The sequence below is a fragment of the Primulina huaijiensis genome, chromosome 16 (assembly GCF_012295235.1).
Source record: "Primulina huaijiensis isolate GDHJ02 chromosome 16, ASM1229523v2, whole genome shotgun sequence".
NCBI classification, from domain to species: Eukaryota; Viridiplantae; Streptophyta; class Magnoliopsida; order Lamiales; family Gesneriaceae; genus Primulina; species Primulina huaijiensis.
This window is the reverse complement of record NC_133321.1, coordinates 17364094-17380622: the sequence shown is the minus strand read 5'-3', so window position 1 is coordinate 17380622 and position 16529 is coordinate 17364094. Positions and strand designations below refer to the sequence as shown.

Below are 16529 nucleotides of genomic sequence, written 5' to 3'. Positions count from 1 at the left end.
GATATTTTATATATTAATAATATTTTACTAATGAAATAAAAGTAAAAAAATAAAAATCCAATGAAATCTCGCCACGTTTCAAGTGTGTATTACCGTGGGGTGGTGCGCAGCACGCACACGGCACAACGTAGCGTCAAGCAAAGTCCTTAACCTGTGCCTACATGATTAATCATCGAATTAAATCTTAATTGGAATAATCAGTCAAGTTAAACTAATCCTTTAAATTCTGCAAGTCAATCGCCATCACCTTCTTCTTCACAGCTAAATCGAAGATAAAAGAAACCCTACAAATCCCCAAAACTAAGACCAGCAAAGGGTCCACTCCTGAATCTCCAATTTGTTCATGCTGTTTTTCGTCTTGTTCTAAGCTCAACCGGCTGGGGGCGCGCGTGTTTGGACAGTCACCGATCCCAATGGCTCAATCGGCGAGGGGTAGCGCTGGGAGGTATTACACGGTAGGGGATTACCAGGTGGGTAAACAGATAGGCGCGGGGTCGTTCTCCACGGTGTGGCACGCTCGCCACCGGGTGAACGGGACTGAAGTCGCGATTAAAGAAATCATCACCGCTAGATTGAACTCCAAACTTCAAGAGAGCCTCAAGTCCGAGATTTTCATCCTCAAGAGGATTAATCACCCTAACATCATCCACTTACACGACATGATCGAGGTACGTACGAACCTTCTGTTTCCGTTCCTTGAAACAATTTGTTCGCAATGAGTTGAATAGAAGTTAAGAGAGTTGGTTATTTCCTTTCTGGCTTTAATGAACTTCGAGATTGATGTGCATCTTGTTAGAGTATAATGCGGTCGGTTTTGGGCATGTTGGGATAATGAACTGAGCAGAGTAGTCTTGCCATAACCACTACAGGACAAAAAAGCTGAGTAACGGAAACTAAGCAGTTAATTCTAGGATGGTTTTTAGCTTTAATCATGTCATTTGGTTTTTTGTGTTTGTTCTTGTTTAGCACTCTTTTACTGTGCAAATACAATAGAGATCTCGACTTAGAGATTGAACAAGGTAAGAACAAACTTAGATATAGATTATTAGATTTTAAGAGGTTCCAACGCTCAGCTGGAAGGTAAATAACAATTAATGTTGGCATTATGCCGTCTTTGTAAAGGACAAATGTTGTTTCCCACTTTGCGTATTTATGCTTTCATGTGATTTGTGTATTTTGTCATGATTGCGTGAGTGTGGATAGGCGGTTGGAGCCTCCAACACTACATGAAAAATTCCTGTGCGTTGATTTTCTGTAGATTGTATTTTTTTATCACTGCTTTGTGGGGTATTCGGCGTTCTGAGAAATCTAGCTCTCTTGAATACCTTAGATTGTAACTTAATGGCTTTTGGTGTATTTTGAAGAGTGTCAAGCATAATGTTATTCGGGGCTCAACATCTAGTACCTTGTTTTGTGCATCACATAAAATGTAAAATTACTCTCATTACTCATGCATCTGTTCCAATAAAGCTTTCGGGAACCATGAAGAGACCTTGTTCTTTTCTTCTTTTTTCCCTTTGTAGTTTATACTTTATAGTATGGTTTGTGCTTGTTTTATATCAGAGATGTTATCATGTATGTTTTTAGGAATCCGGAAAGATGTATATTATTTTGGAGTACTGCAAAGGAGGAGACCTTTCAATGTTTATTCAAAGACGCCAAGGAAGGATCCCCGAAGCAACTGCAAAGCACTTTATGCAGCAACTAGGTATCTCTTCTTCATTTCTCTGTTATAGGTGTTGGATAATTCATATACTAAATTGCGTACTACATACTACAGCGGAGGGTCTGAAAGTTCTTCGTGAATGCAGCCTCATACATCGGGATTTAAAACCCCAGGTTTACATCGAATGCCAGTCTTTCACTTCCTTTGTATATTGATACCCTTTTTTTCTTTAAAATAACAGTGGGCACTTGTACCGCACATATAATTCATTATGTTAATAACTAATTGTCCCTTGATTTGTAAAATCATGGTATTATTTTCGTATTTTCATTTATCTCAATATTTCCACAAGCGCCATCTAAGTTATCAAAGTTTCACTTTTTTGTCCCTAATTTTCCACTTGCACTCTTTCTGCAATGAAATTTGTTGTAATGTGATGTTATTCTTGAAGACTTATATGGGAAGAGTTTGCACTTCGTGGCTATTTTATCATCAAAATTTTCAATGATCAGTTATTTAATGTCGGAAGAGTTGTTTTTATTCTAGTTTTCATTTTGTCTAGTACTCTAGTTTACATTTTGTGAAGGAAAGCTTTTGATGGTTTATATGGATTCAAAGAGTTCCCAAAGAAATATTTTCTCAAAAGATAGTAATTAACATGCTTGTAAAACCCCACGAGGTCTGTGTCTAAGTGCAAGGCTTAACCTTTGGAGCTTAAGACTCAAGCTAAGGTGCAATCCTTCAATGAAGCACGTGCCTTAACGATAAAGCTCCATCTTTCTGAGTTTTTGACGTGCAAGACGCTTTATCTGCATGCTTCAAATTTGGGGATCATAAAACCAAACTAAAGTACATAGCAATAGTAATTCATTTGCTATATAGAATGACTATTTGTTTATTTTCATTTAATAGATTGTAAAGTATATGTTGGATTAAACATGATTAAGCTCTTTTTAGATACTTAGATTGTAGCATATCATTCACTCCACTTGAACTAATTGCATCCCTGACCTAGCTGTTTGCACCCAGGATCTATGACATCTATTTGCCTTAGTGTCTTGCTCTTCTATTAATTATGGTAATCTTAAACCTTTATATTTTCAGAATTCAAATATCAACTTCTGGAAGACGATTAAATATTTATTTATACTATAGTTTCCCTTTGAGCACTTCTATGTTTCCGTGTATAAGTTTGATAGGTTTCTTCATTACATATATTTATTTATGTTTTGATCAACATGCACCTCCTGGATGTTTAATTCACTTGATTGAACTCATACATTTTTCTGGCCCTTTTTTGCGGGTGTTGTTCACTACAAATCGTTTGTTCTATCATCAATTTCCATTGTTTCAAGTAAAAGCTTTAGTCATTGCTAAATTAACTCTAGTAGTATTGGCACCATCTTCACACTGGGTTTGACATTTATAATTGCTCTAGAGCCAAATGTTCATATTGAACTGACACATTCCTTTTGCATTACATTCCTGGGACAGAATCTCCTCTTGTCCACAAATGAAGACAACAGTGTCTTGAAGATTGCTGATTTTGGCTTTGCAAGGTATATTCACTGGCTGTAACATATGTAATTTTGTTTACGGCTTATGAACCTCATTCTTGACATTTTCTGGAAGTCAATGTCACGTATGCATGGTTAAAACTTAAAATTTTGTTTTAGATCCTTGTATGTAAGGGTTCTACTCAGATGTTCATGCTTTTGTATATACCGATGTTTTGTACCATGGTCCACATGCATTTTAGGATTGCAAAACTGTTTACAAAACTCAATCATATATTGGTTCTGCATTGTAGGTCCTTGCACAGCTAAGTTTTTCGATAAAACATATTTATTGAGACCATTATCCAGTCTAGGTTTCTGATTATACTACTCTATTTTTAATGTTGTGTATTTCACAACCAAAATCATTCTCCCAGATGAAGAATGATCCTCTGGCCTTATGTAGATTCCTAATCTTTGCTTATCCATGATGAATGTGGACCAGAAGCTGCAAAATCCCCATTGATTGATGATAGAATTAAATAAGTGCGCATTGCGTCATTATCTTGTATGATACCATATGGATTAGACAGCAATTTTGGCTCAGTTTTAAACGTATTATGTTTAGGGTGTTTTCGGCCTTCAATGTTCTCTGATTGTTTTCAGATTTGTCTCTACAACACATGTTCTTGACCTTTTGTTCAAAGTTTGTGATGCTTAAAGTTCTTTTACTTGCTTTATTGGCATGGATTATAATACAATGATTGTTTGCGATACCTTAAACTTTTCAATTGTCATTTTTGTTTTCTTCTGCCAGATCTCTTCAACCTAGAGGTCTTGCGGAAACCCTGTGCGGTTCACCTTTATACATGGCTCCAGAGATAATGCAGCTTCAGAAGTATGATGCCAAGGTGAAATCCATTCTTTGCTGATTAATTAGTCATTCACTGTCTGAATTCATTGCAAAATATGGGCTAATAATGCAGGCAGATCTCTGGAGTGTTGGTGCAATTCTATTTCAACTTGTCACTGGGAAAACTCCTTTCACGGGAACCAATCAGATACAGGTAAGTTTGTCTTGATGTTGTTATATAATTTCAGTTTATCTCTGTGTTTAGTACTATTTTTTCTCATGAAAAGTTATTCCTCGTTAAAATAATATGCATTTTCAGCTGCTCCAGAACATCATAAAATCAACTGAATTGCAATTTCCTCCTGAGGCAAATAATTTGAATCCTCACTGCATTGATTTGTGCAAGAAACTGCTGAGGCGAAATCCAGGTGCTATTCTTGCGTCACATCAAATAAGTAGCTACCGAATTGTATTAAGCTCTAATGAGTTTGCTATTTAACTTCAGAACATGTTCTAGGACTGTTACTTTGATGTAGTGCCTTAAATAATGATAGTTGTCACGGTTGTCGCGAAAACATATGTTGCATCATGCGCATTTAACATTTGTCCGTCTGTTTACCCTCTTTTTAAACAGATCTGCAACCTAGATTGTTAATGGATTGTATCTGAATATTCTTTGTTTCTTTTAGCCATCGTTCTCTACTAAAAATAATGTTTGCTACTTTCTACTCACAGTGGAGCGATTGACATTTGAAGAATTTTTCAACCATCCCTATCTTTCTCAAAGGGAGACTGATGAATCGTTCAGGTGAACAGAGATTTCATTATCCTGCATATAGTGGTTCTTTTTTTGTTTAAAACAATGCTCTTCTTTGTTGTGTGCATGAATAGTCAACCACAAAGAGTAACCGCTTGTCTCCCTGTTGCTGAGAGGAATGCGGAAGGAAACACACTAGAAGATTGCTTACCCTTCAGTTTAGATGGTGATTCCGGTGGCCCTGATCAAGGTCCATCGTTCACGAGACCTTCCATAAAACCCATACATGGGTTTTCTCTCAATTCAAAACCTGGTCAGAGGGAAATTTCTAATCTCCAAAATAGAACAGATTTGCCTTCCAAGTATATCAGTGTCCCACAACAAACAGAAATTTTGAGTTCCAGTCTTGGCAGCCAGCGACTTTCAGAAGGAAACTTGAAAGAATCTCTAGATCTTGGATTACTAGATAACCATCCAAAAGGTGCCTCTTCTTTCATTTTTGTACTTAGATCAATGTTTGTCTTGATGGGAAATGTTTATTGTTGTGATCTAATCTGAATTGACTGAACAGTCATGGATTCATTGGAGTCAATCGACCGGGATTATGTATTTGTGTCGGGCCCTCCAATGGACCTATCGTCTTCAGGACGTGCTTCCATGCCAACTCAGCTGCCATTTAAAACTGAGGGTCCGTCTCCTGAATCTGGAAATGTGACTTCCTCAACAAGTGCTCCAGTGCCAATAAATGCTTCAGAAATTGGTAGAGTTGGGTACATCAGAAATCTAGATAATCGGATGTCCACCGCTGGCACTTCACAAGGATCAATGGATGTAGCAGACACTTCAGAGCAGTCGTCAACTCATTGCACAACTAGGATCAATTCATTGAAATGTTGTGCATCTGCCATCACCGAGTTAGTAAATGAGAAGGTAACATTTAGGATCTTGGATACTTCTGCAATGGATTGTAGATTAAAAAGGACCCATCACAGATTAAAATGTTGATTCCTTCTTTGATGCTCCATGATTTGTTTTTTCTAATTTCTCTTCAACAACCTCTTTAGGGTTTTAGATTTTAGTATGATTGTCTAACGATAATTTTGGTAGTCTCTTTCTGGTTTTATGGGCTTTCCACATAAGCAACATTACTATGAGGTTCGCCTCAGCTCTTTTTTATTGTTCCTCAACATTTTATCAGAATTAGTATCTTAATCCTGTTTAACTTTGTTGTACTAAACAATCTAATTCTTCTTCAAAACGATTCCTGGTCTTTCAAAATCAAACCATTTGTTAAAACCTAGTGGAATTTTCTTCTCATCTGGACTATGCCTCAGTTCTCGATGGATCCTTCTTTATTAATTTTTTCTGACAAATAAAAAGGTACTACAACATTACATGGTGCTAATTGCTTCATTAGCTGCATAACATTGAACCCCAAATGGTTGATCACGAAGAAATGAAATAATTTTGAAAAGGTAGTACATAATAATTAGCTGAAGGTTGTATTTACACCCATGGTATGTGAGTAATAATGATGTGTTGACTTGTTTAGCTGCTGAAATTAGTCACTTGATTTAGCTCGATAATCCATTTATAGGGCTACTTTGATTAGAAAATTTGTCATTCTTAGAATAATGGTATTCAAAATAACGAACGTAGTGGTCAATGTGTCTTGGGCGGCTGCCAATGTATGCTGTATATTTCTTATTTTATCTTTGTTTGGTTGAATTTCATTCTTGTAAATGCCCTTCGGTGATAAAGCTGGGATTTAATCCTATTGAACTCTTGTTGCCAGTGTTCAAATATTGGTATGAATCTATTATGTGCTCTGTATGAACAGTCGAATTTTGAGATTCTTTTAGCAGGTTTTTGGGTTCCTAATATGATATTTATCCTAGTTGATGCTGCCATTGTCTTTTTCCAGATTGGAGGAGGGAAGAAGTTGGAAGCATTTTCAATTCAGCTTGTAATTCTTGCCATATGGAAGCAAGCATTGCATGTTTGTCATACTCATGCAGCTTCTGCTATTGAAGGAAGTCCAAGCAAAGAGACCAAAAAACTCGAAAACCTCTCTAAGATGCGGCATAGTCCAGATACGCAAGAGTGTCTCGATATGAGTAACAGCAACAGGCCAGATGATATCTGTGCTCAGATAGAGCAAGCATTTCTCGGGGAACTTCGGATGGCCGAGGAACTTGCAGAAGTGGTTAAGCCTGGTATGACAATGATGCCAACCCACATTTACAAGTACTTTAAGGACACTTAAAAAAAGGAACACCACCCTTACCAAAAATAAAAGTATTCATATTAGAAATAAAAGTAATGCGAAAAGGAAGTGAAAGAGAGTGACACTGCACTCTTTTTTTATGAACATGAAGCTGGAAATGTACTTGTGCTCACAGTTGCAGATTGATTCTCAAAGATGTCAACCTCTAGAAATCATGTTTAAAATGCAACACTTGGTTTTATTTCATCAACATTTTCCTATTCTACATGCAAATGTTTATATTTAATCGCATCATATGGTTGTATATTGTGCAGTGGTGTATATGAACGTTTCTTTATTTCAGGTAATATGGAGATGCCAGATGCAATGGAGCTCATTTATCAGTCTGCCCTTGCCTTGGGCAAACGTGGAGCAGTAAGTTCAATTTTGTCTTCCTTTGCATAGGTTGCTTCTTCTTGACATAAGAAAAGTATTTCTCCGGAGATTTGAAACTTTTCCTTAAGTATTTGAAACCCATTCATGACGAAAATCAAAATCATTTTCCCTGTGCGTGTTTTGCAGGTTGAGGAATATATGGGCAATATAGAGAATGCTGTGGCTATCTACTCAAAAGCAGTGGATTTACTTGTATTCCTTCTAGCAGAAGCACCTTGCCTCATTTTGAATCCTCCATTTTCTCTCACAAACACAGATAGATATCGTATACAAAGTTACGTTGATGTCCTCAACCACAGGCATAGCATTTCACAGTCTCAAAAATTGGTACTTTTCAAGTCCGAGAATCAGCCACACCTATTGGAAACTGGTGATGATACATGATTTTTTTATTTTTTTTTAATTTTGTAATTATATCTTGTAATTCTTTGGTTCCGTTAGGTGAATTATTTTACATGTGGGGATAAATGTTGTTAATATTCACGTGTAATTCAACAGTATGCAAGATGCACACTTTTAAATATGGTGCCTCTTAGAAATATATGCTGCAGAATGTAAATTCTTGATATTGGGTTTATTAAGATGGTTGCAATCTTCGCTGAAATATTTCGGACAAGTTTAACGGCAAAGCCTTGGCCTATGTTCGCTAGATCTTGTAATATAGAATGGATCGTTCATCTATTTGGTGAGTTAGGTCGATCTGCACCATGTTTTTTGATTTAAATAAATCAAATTCCACTCTCACCTAATTTTGTTCAACCACAAGAGGAAGCTTTTTCACCAACCAGCGAGGTTAGTTCAACCGCATCTTCCTTATAGATCCAGACTCCCATCAAGTAGACCAACTGACAGCATCCAAAACCTTGACTGCGCTGAAAATGGCAGAATGCTTTCAAGCTCCAAGGTCGAGCCTTGAAAATGACTCTGTGGTACTCTTCTCAACATCTGAATCACCAGACGAGTCCAATAGCCAATCTTCCTCCTGTAATTACTCCCCGTTCCAACACCACCAATCCACAATGGTCTACGCACTCAATGTAACTAATCTATCCTACGCTATAACAAGAGATGCATCGATTTCTCGTCTTCGTTTTTACGGTGTGAAGGAGAAGACTCTCCATATTCTTAAATCTGTCTCTTTCACAGCCAGGAGCTCTGAGATCCTAGCCATTGTCGGCCCTAGTGGCACCGGTAAGTCTACACTGCTAAGAATAGTTTCAGGCAGAGTAAACAACATAGATTTTGATCCTAAGAGCATTACACTAAATGATCATGCAATAACGAGCCAAGTCCAGCTGAGGAAAATATGTGGATTTGTGGCACAAGAGGATACTCTGCTCCCTCTTTTAACGGTCAAAGAAACACTTGTTTTCAGCGCCAAGTTTAGGCTCAAAGAAATGAGTGTTGGAGAGAGAAATGAGAGGATCGAAGGCCTGATACAAGAACTGGGACTGATGCATGTTGCAGATAGTTTTGTTGGAGATGAAGAAAATAGAGGGATTTCAGGTGGGGAGAGGAAAAGGGTGTCCATTGGAGTGGACATGATCCATGATCCACCTGTATTACTTCTGGATGAGCCAACTTCAGGGCTGGACAGCAGCTCGGCACTTCAAGTAATCGAGCTGCTTTCTTCGATAGCTAGGTTCAAACAAAGAACCATAATCTTGGCCATTCATCAACCAAGCTACAGGATTTTGCAATTCATTCCTAATTTCTTGATTCTTTCACATGGTTCTGTCGTGCATAACGGCTCCCTCGAGAAACTTGAACAAGCCATTACAAGATTAGGATACAAAATCCCACCACAGATAAACCCTCTCGAGTTCTCCATGGAAATCATCTCCAGTCTTGAGGAATCATGCTCAAAACAGCTTCCATCTCAAGTAGAGAGAGTTGTACAACGTCCCACTTGTTCAATGTTGCAACTAAAACTTGCCAACGAACAGACTGTCAATGAGTCTGTTTTTTCGTGGTTGTTAGAAATATCGGTCCTCTGCCTACGGTTTTGGAAGATCATTTTCCGAACAAAGCAACTACTGTTGGCACGCACAATGCAAGCGCTTGTAGGGGGGTTTGGGTTGGGCAGTGTTTATATAAAAGTGAGGAAAAATGAAGGGGGAGGGGTTGCCGAAGTATTGGGCCTTTTCGCATTTAGTCTCAGCTTTCTCCTTTCTTCCACAATAGAAGCTTTACCCATTTACCTTCAAGAACATCATGTTTTAATGAAAGAAGCATCCCGAGGTGCATACAAAATCTCATCATACTTGATAGCCAACACAATAGTTTTCTGCCCTTTTTTATTCTTAGTTTCTATTCTGTTTTCTGTTCCCTTATACTGGATTGTGGGATTAAATCCTTCAGCTTCTGCTTTCGCCTTTTTCACGTTCACCGTTTGGCTTATTGTTCTCATGGCAAGCTCTCTTGTGCTGTTACTAAGTGTTGTTTCGCCAGATTTCATATCTGGTAATTCTTTAATCGGCACTGTTCTTGGTGCATTTTTTCTATTTTCTGGGTATTTTATTCCTAAAGAGTTCATTCCAAAGTATTGGTTGTTTATGTATTATGTTTCTCTTTATCGTTACCCTTTGGATTCTCTTGTTGTTAATGAGTATTGGAGTAAAAGAAACACATGTTTCTTGACAAAGATTGGGACAGGTAGTCGAGAAAAGTTGGATTGTTTGCTCACCGGCAAAGATGTGTTGAAGAGTAGAGGACTGGACATGGATACGAGGTGGATTAATGTTGGGATTATGCTGATTTTTTTCGTATTTTATCGAGTGCTTTCCTGGATCATACTTTCACGAAAAGTGTTGAAAACAAGATTTTAATCTGTACCCGAGAAACTTAAATTGGTGTATATGTTTTTGGTGTATGTCTGACAACTATATCATTGATTATTAGTGAACAACTATCGAGCATAATTCCCGATTGATGGATCGGTCATTTTCTTGATGATAACTGTGATTGATTAATCGGGTCAACGGAATGTCTAATTTACAGAAAATTAAAATATTCAATTTAGTGTAGTAGTCAAAATTTTCAGTTACAGTCAAATAACTGTCATCACAAGTCAACTTTTTTATCCGTCATATCTCTGAAAGGAATTATTGGGCGATTAAAATAATAACACTGTCCTACAATATTTTTTTATTATATTTATTTATACGAGATTGTAATAACTATTATATTTATAATCATACAATAATAGTCAACATTGTAACTTTAATTAATATAATAACATGTAAATTATATTAGAAGTAAATTAAATATTATTTTCATAGAATTACACATCATTTAATACAAGACCATGTAGCCGCCGGGTCCATCGTCCATGTCCGCAAGTATTCAAACGTCTTCTCTAAATACATGCTCAAATATGGAGCCGACCTACGACTTATTCTACGCTTGTTTCCCTTGTCCATTTTCACATTTCAGAAAAATGGAGAGCCCAATTCTTGAATCTCTCTGTCTTCCATTCCTTCTCTTTTTCTCGCTCTTTATTCATTCTGCAACTTCAAGATCGCATGTATCTTTGGAAAGAGGTGGTTCCCTTTCCGTCGGAAAAGAATCAGACTTCATCACCTCCCCCGACAACTCCTTCACTTGTGGATTTTACGGCCTCGGAACCAATGCCTACTGGCTTGCAATCTGGTTCACAAACTCCAGGGACAAAACTGTTGTTTGGGTGGCTAATCGTGACAGACCAGTCAACCGCAAAGGCTCAAGGGTGACGTTTCGACGAGACGGGGCGATGGTTTTGACGGACATCGATGACACCATCGTGTGGCAGACCAATACAACTTCTACTGATGTTGCTGCAGCTCAGGTTCTTGATTCAGGGAATCTTGTTTTGACAAATCCTAGAGGTGATATCCTCTGGCAAAGTTTTGATTCTCCCACTGATACGCTTTTACCGTATCAAAGATTCACCAAGACTACAAAATTAACATCTCTTTTAAGAAATGGTAGTTATGAAACGGGCTATTTTAATCTGTACTTTGGTAGTGATAACGTTTTGAGGTTGATATATGATAGCCCTGACACATCTATCTCTTATTGGCCAAATCCTGACAATAATATTTACACAAACGGTAGAACTAACTATAACGGAAGCAGAATCGCGGTTTTAGATGATATGGGCAGGTTTTTGTCAAGTGATCTTTTACAGTTTAATGCTTCTGATATTGGTTATGGAGTAAAAAGGAGGCTGACAATGGATTATGATGGGAATTTAAGAGTTTATAGCTTGGTTAATTCGACCGGCTTGTGGGATGTGACATGGCAGGCTCTTATAGAACCTTGTAATGTAAGAGGCGTGTGTGGGAGAAACGCCATATGTGTTTATGCACCGGAACCTATGTGTGTGTGTCCTCCTGGGTTCAAGGTGGTAGATTCGAGTGACTGGAATTTCGGATGCAAGGCCATGTTTGATGAAGGCCTGTTGAATTCTCGAATGGTGAAATTCTTGGAGATCCCTCATACAGATTTCTACGGTTATGATTTGAATACCACATTTCCAGTGACATTTGAGCAGTGTAGTCAACTCTGTTTGGAGGACTTTCGGTGTCTAGGGTTCAGTTATCGGCTATTGGGACAAGGGTACTGTTATGTGAAGAGTGCACTTTTGAATGGTTATGCTTCTCCCGATTTCCCTGCAAGTATATACATCAAGATCCCAGGAAAACTGCAGACGAAAAACCCCAATATTTTTCATGCCTCAAGTACGAATTGTGGATCTAGTGACGCAGTTGTTCTCGAGGGTTCGCCCTCTATGTATGATTTTGCCAACAGAAGGGTGAAATGGGTGTATATTTACTCTTTTGCTATAGCTATTGGAACAATTGAACTGATTTTCGTTGTACTAGGATGGTGGTTCTTATTCAGAAAACACGGGATTCCAGCCTCAGTTGAGGCTGGATATCGCATGATATCCAGTCAGTTTAGATGTTACAGATACAGTGAGCTGAAGAAAGCAACAGGAAATTTCAAGGAGGAGTTGGGAAGAGGAGGCTCGGGAGTTGTTTTTAAGGGCATTCTATCAGACGAAAGAGTCGTGGCAGTAAAGAGGTTAGGGGATGTATTTCAAGGACAAGAAGAATACTGGGCAGAGATCAGCACCATTGGAAAGATCAATCACATGAATCTTGTAAGAACTCTGGGGTTTTGTTCTGAAAGGAGACAACACCTTTTAGTCCATGAATACGTCGAAAACCTCTCACTCGACAGGCATCTTTTCGACTCAAATTTCCTCGGATGGAAACAAAGATATGCAGTGGCATTAGGCACTGCAAAAGGGTTGGCTTATCTCCACCATGAGTGTTTAGAATGGGTCATACACTGTGACGTGAAGCCTGAAAATATACTTCTTGACCCTGAATTTTTACCAAAGATAGCAGATTTTGGCCTGGCAAAACTCTCACAACGAGGAGGACCTGGCTCAGAATTCACCAGAATCCGTGGGACAAAAGGCTACATGGCTCCTGAATGGGCACTGAACCATCCCATCACTGCAAAAGTAGACGTCTTTGGATATGGAGTGGTGATATTGGAAATGGTAAGGGGGATCAGGCTGTCAAATTGGATCGTGGAAGATGAAGGTGGACACGAAAATGAATCCGCCCTAGCAAATTTTGCACGGGTAACAAGGAAAAAGATTGAGATAGGAAGCTCATCTTGGATTGAAAGCATCGTGGATTCAAGATTGGAGGGCAAATTTAGCAGAAAACAAGCAGCAATTCTGATTCAAACAGGAGTTCGTTGTGTGGATGAAGATAGAAACAAGAGGCCAACAATGGCTTCTGTGGTGCAAACTCTATTGGAAAGTGAAAATGAGATGGAAATTCAAATATAGAACTAGCAATAACTGCCACCTGTTTCTTCAAGTTTTTTTGGCTTTTCAGGGATCAAAATTCAAAAATAGTTTTACGAGACATTATATAAAATTGTCCTGTTACGTTATTTTAATTTTATGCAGGTTTAAGACACTATTGTTATTTCTCAAACAAATTGACATGTTCTTTAATATTTTGTTTTTTAAAAAAATTATTTAATATTTAATCTGATGAGTCGACGCCCGCCAAAGCACCAGTCCACCACAAGTCCTTATTCAAATTCATTGTATCGATCGTATATAAAACTGTGTGAAAATTAATCATTTTTTCATATAAGCAAAATCCCTCCTATTATATTTTTATAGGGAAAAAATCATCTTGAAAAATTGACAAAGAGGAAGACAAGATTTGAATTTATGTTTATATTTCTTAGGCCTACTTTAATTAGATAACAATTTAATTAACTTATAGTAAAGATAAATGCAGTTAGATTACTTCTTAACTGTCCTTTTAATCTCCAGATCATTAAGTCATGCATATTCAAATTTTTTTTAATTACATATTCAATATTTTGAATTCAAGAAATGCCATAAAACTCGCATGTTTTTTGCTGTAGAATTTGCTCTTGAAATCTTGTACAATGGAACATGAACTCTTTGAGAGTTGTAGTTATTTTAAATCTTCAGGTAAACATTGATAATCAGGCCCAGTTCGAAAAAGGAAACCAGTTTTGCAGATCGTGCAGCCAGAGTACCTACCAATCTAGATGCACTCTCAAGTAGTAGATATGAAACTTGGGATATAATCAGACAGATGTAATTCAATCCTATGTTACCATGTAATCATCCACAGGACCATCAGCAGAGGCTGCTGTTGTTTTCTGTGCATTCTTGTAAGAATACCGTCTTGCAATAAAGGCATAGGCTCCTAGATTGACAGTCGTAACACAGGCTAAAAACCAGTAAAAATAGTCGAGTCGGCTACTATTCAAATCTTTGCCAAACCAACTTTTTCCACCCTTGTCTGTTAAATGATCCACCGTGGTTATTAGAAGACTGCTAAGAATGTTTCCTACACCAATGACGCTGAGGTAAAATGCAATGCCTAAGCTTCTCATAGAATCAGGCACTTGGTCGTAGAAGTACTCTTGTAATCCCACTAGGGTGTATCCATCACCTATTCCGATTATAAGAAATTGCGGTGTTAGCCAGAAAATGCTCATTGAAACTGAACCCTCGAGTGGATTTTTCTCCACTATGCGTAGTCTCTTTCTCTCAACCAAGGCCGCCACCACCATAGTGACAACCGAGAAAATCATCCCAAAACCAATCCTTTGGAGAATACTAATCCCTCTCTCATTTCCCGTTAATTTTCTCAAGAAGGGCACTAGGATTTTGTCGTAGATTGCAACAGAGACCATCATCCCAACCGCTGTCATTGAATATATCGATGCTGGTGGGATCATAAAATTGTGGGTGACTTTGCAATTCAATGTTGTACCTTGTTTGATAAAGAATGTAGCAGCTTGCGCTACACAGATACCAAATGGCAGAGTAGTAAACCAAATCGGGATCATGTTGACTATGAGCTTCATTTCCTCTACTTTGGTTACAGTTGCGAGTCTCCAAGGTTTTAGCTCACTCTCTGCTGGATTTTGCACGAGTTCAATTATTGCAGCTCTATCAAGAAACCTGGTAAAGATTATGATCTTATATATTCAGTAACGTACCCCTTTTATTAATTTCATTGGTTTTGGAATAAGATTTCTTACTTGAGCTTTTTGGTGTGAAAAAGAAGCCTCCCTTGTGTCTTTTCCGATCTTGGAACTTCGTACAGTTGATCAGGTTCTGCTGGATATGCAAGATTTCTCTTGCCNATCCTATGCATGTTTAATTCCTGAAAACCATACGAGTGTCCAAAAGAATTATTTTGTTTTCAAAATAAAATAAAAAATTTTAAACTTCCGCTGCGTTTGGGCACGTAGAAAACCGAGATCCCACAGTATGTTACCATGTAATCATCCACAGGACCATCAGCAGAGGCTGCTGTTGTTTTCTGTGCATTCTTGTAAGAATACCGTCTTGCAATAAAGGCATAGGCTCCTAGATTGACAGTCGTAACACAGGCTAAAAACCAGTAAATATAGTCGAGTCGGCTACTATTCAAATCTTTGCCAAACCAACTTTTTCCACCCTTGTCTGTTAAATGATCCACCGTGGTTATTAGAAGACTGCTAAGAATGTTTCCTACACCAATGACGCTGAGGTAAAATGCAATGCCTAAGCTTCTCATAGAATCAGGCACTTGGTCGTAGAAGTACTCTTGTAATCCCACTAGGGTGTATCCATCACCTATTCCGATTATAAGAAATTGCGGTGTTAGCCAGAAAATGCTCATTGAAACTGAACCCTCGAGTGGATTTTTCTCCACTATGCGTAGTCTCTTTCTCTCAACCAAGGCCGCCACCACCATAGTGACAACCGAGAAAATCATCCCAAAACCAATCCTTTGGAGAATACTAATCCCTCTCTCATTTCCCGTTAATTTTCTCAAGAAGGGCACTAGGATTTTGTCGTAGATTGCAACAGAGACCATCATCCCAACCGCTGTCATTGAATATATCGATGCTGGTGGGATCATAAAATTGTGGGTGACTTTGCAATTCAATGTTGTACCTTGTTTGATAAAGAATGTAGCAGCTTGCGCTACACAGATACCAAATGGCAGAGTAGTAAACCAAATCGGGATCATGTTGACTATGAGCTTCATTTCCTCTACTTTGGTTACAGTTGCGAGTCTCCAAGGTTTTAGCTCACTCTCTGCTGGATTTTGCACGAGTTCAATTATTGCAGCTCTATCAAGAAACCTGGTAAAGATTATGATCTTATATATTCAGTAACGTACCCCTTTTATTAATTTCATTGGTTTTGGAATAAGATTTCTTACTTGAGCTTTTTGGTGTGAAAAAGAAGCCTCCCTTGTGTCTTTTCCGATCTTGGAACTTCGTACAGTTGATCAGGTTCTGCTGGATATGCAAGATTTCTCTTGCCGATGGCTGCTACAAGTACTTGTAGCATTGGTGTTAAGGGACTTCCGGTCGGCTTTCTAAAACGATAAAATGGCCTGCCTATACAAAATATGACAGTGGAGGAAGCCAACACAACTGTAAGAATTATATCAGCTGCAGCATAGCTCATGTGATCTTGAATGTAAACTATAATTGTTACACCTAATAGGAGACCACAACAAAGGCCAATGTTCCAC

The 16529-nt window shown here is 38.2% G+C and overlaps 4 protein-coding genes across 5 annotated transcripts; 3 read left to right on the top strand and 1 right to left on the bottom strand.

The window, feature by feature from the left end:
• Nucleotides 1-200: 200 nt before the first annotated feature.
• Nucleotides 201-8000, top strand: LOC140961453 (serine/threonine-protein kinase ATG1c). 2 transcript variants are annotated; one of them, XM_073419973.1, is made up of 13 exons: nt 201-668; nt 1588-1708; nt 1781-1839; nt 3161-3225; nt 3980-4073; nt 4149-4229; nt 4335-4443; nt 4751-4823; nt 4949-5253; nt 5344-5702; nt 6697-6988; nt 7343-7413; nt 7561-8000. In XM_073419973.1, the coding sequence occupies exons 1-13, from the start codon at nt 414-416 to the stop codon at nt 7816-7818; spliced, it is 2142 nt and encodes a 713-aa protein (XP_073276074.1). In that variant the 5' UTR covers nt 201-413; the 3' UTR covers nt 7819-8000. The 2 variants fall into 2 exon arrangements, with proteins under 2 accessions (XP_073276074.1, XP_073276073.1); XM_073419972.1 differs by having other exon boundaries at nt 202-668; nt 4907-5253.
• Nucleotides 8001-8208: 208 nt separating this feature from the next.
• On the top strand, nt 8209-10268 carry LOC140961820 (ABC transporter G family member 23-like). Its single transcript, XM_073420538.1, has one exon. It carries the CDS (start codon nt 8313-8315, stop codon nt 10260-10262), a length of 1950 nt encoding a protein of 649 aa, XP_073276639.1. The 5' UTR covers nt 8209-8312; the 3' UTR covers nt 10263-10268.
• A 481-nt stretch (nt 10269-10749) lies between these two features.
• LOC140961438 (putative receptor protein kinase ZmPK1) lies at nt 10750-13414 on the top strand. The gene has a single exon (XM_073419948.1). The coding sequence runs from the start codon at nt 10766-10768 to the stop codon at nt 13283-13285; it is 2520 nt and encodes an 839-aa protein (XP_073276049.1). The 5' UTR covers nt 10750-10765; the 3' UTR covers nt 13286-13414.
• A 353-nt stretch (nt 13415-13767) lies between these two features.
• Nucleotides 13768-16528, bottom strand: LOC140961094 (protein NRT1/ PTR FAMILY 5.6-like; the record flags this gene model as incomplete). Its single annotated transcript, XM_073419400.1, has 4 exons — nt 13768-14956; nt 15037-15161; nt 15276-16131; nt 16212-16528. Coding segments are annotated over 4 exons (2163 nt in total), but the record flags the coding sequence as incomplete, so codon positions are not given.
• Nucleotide 16529: the final 1 nt, after the last annotated feature.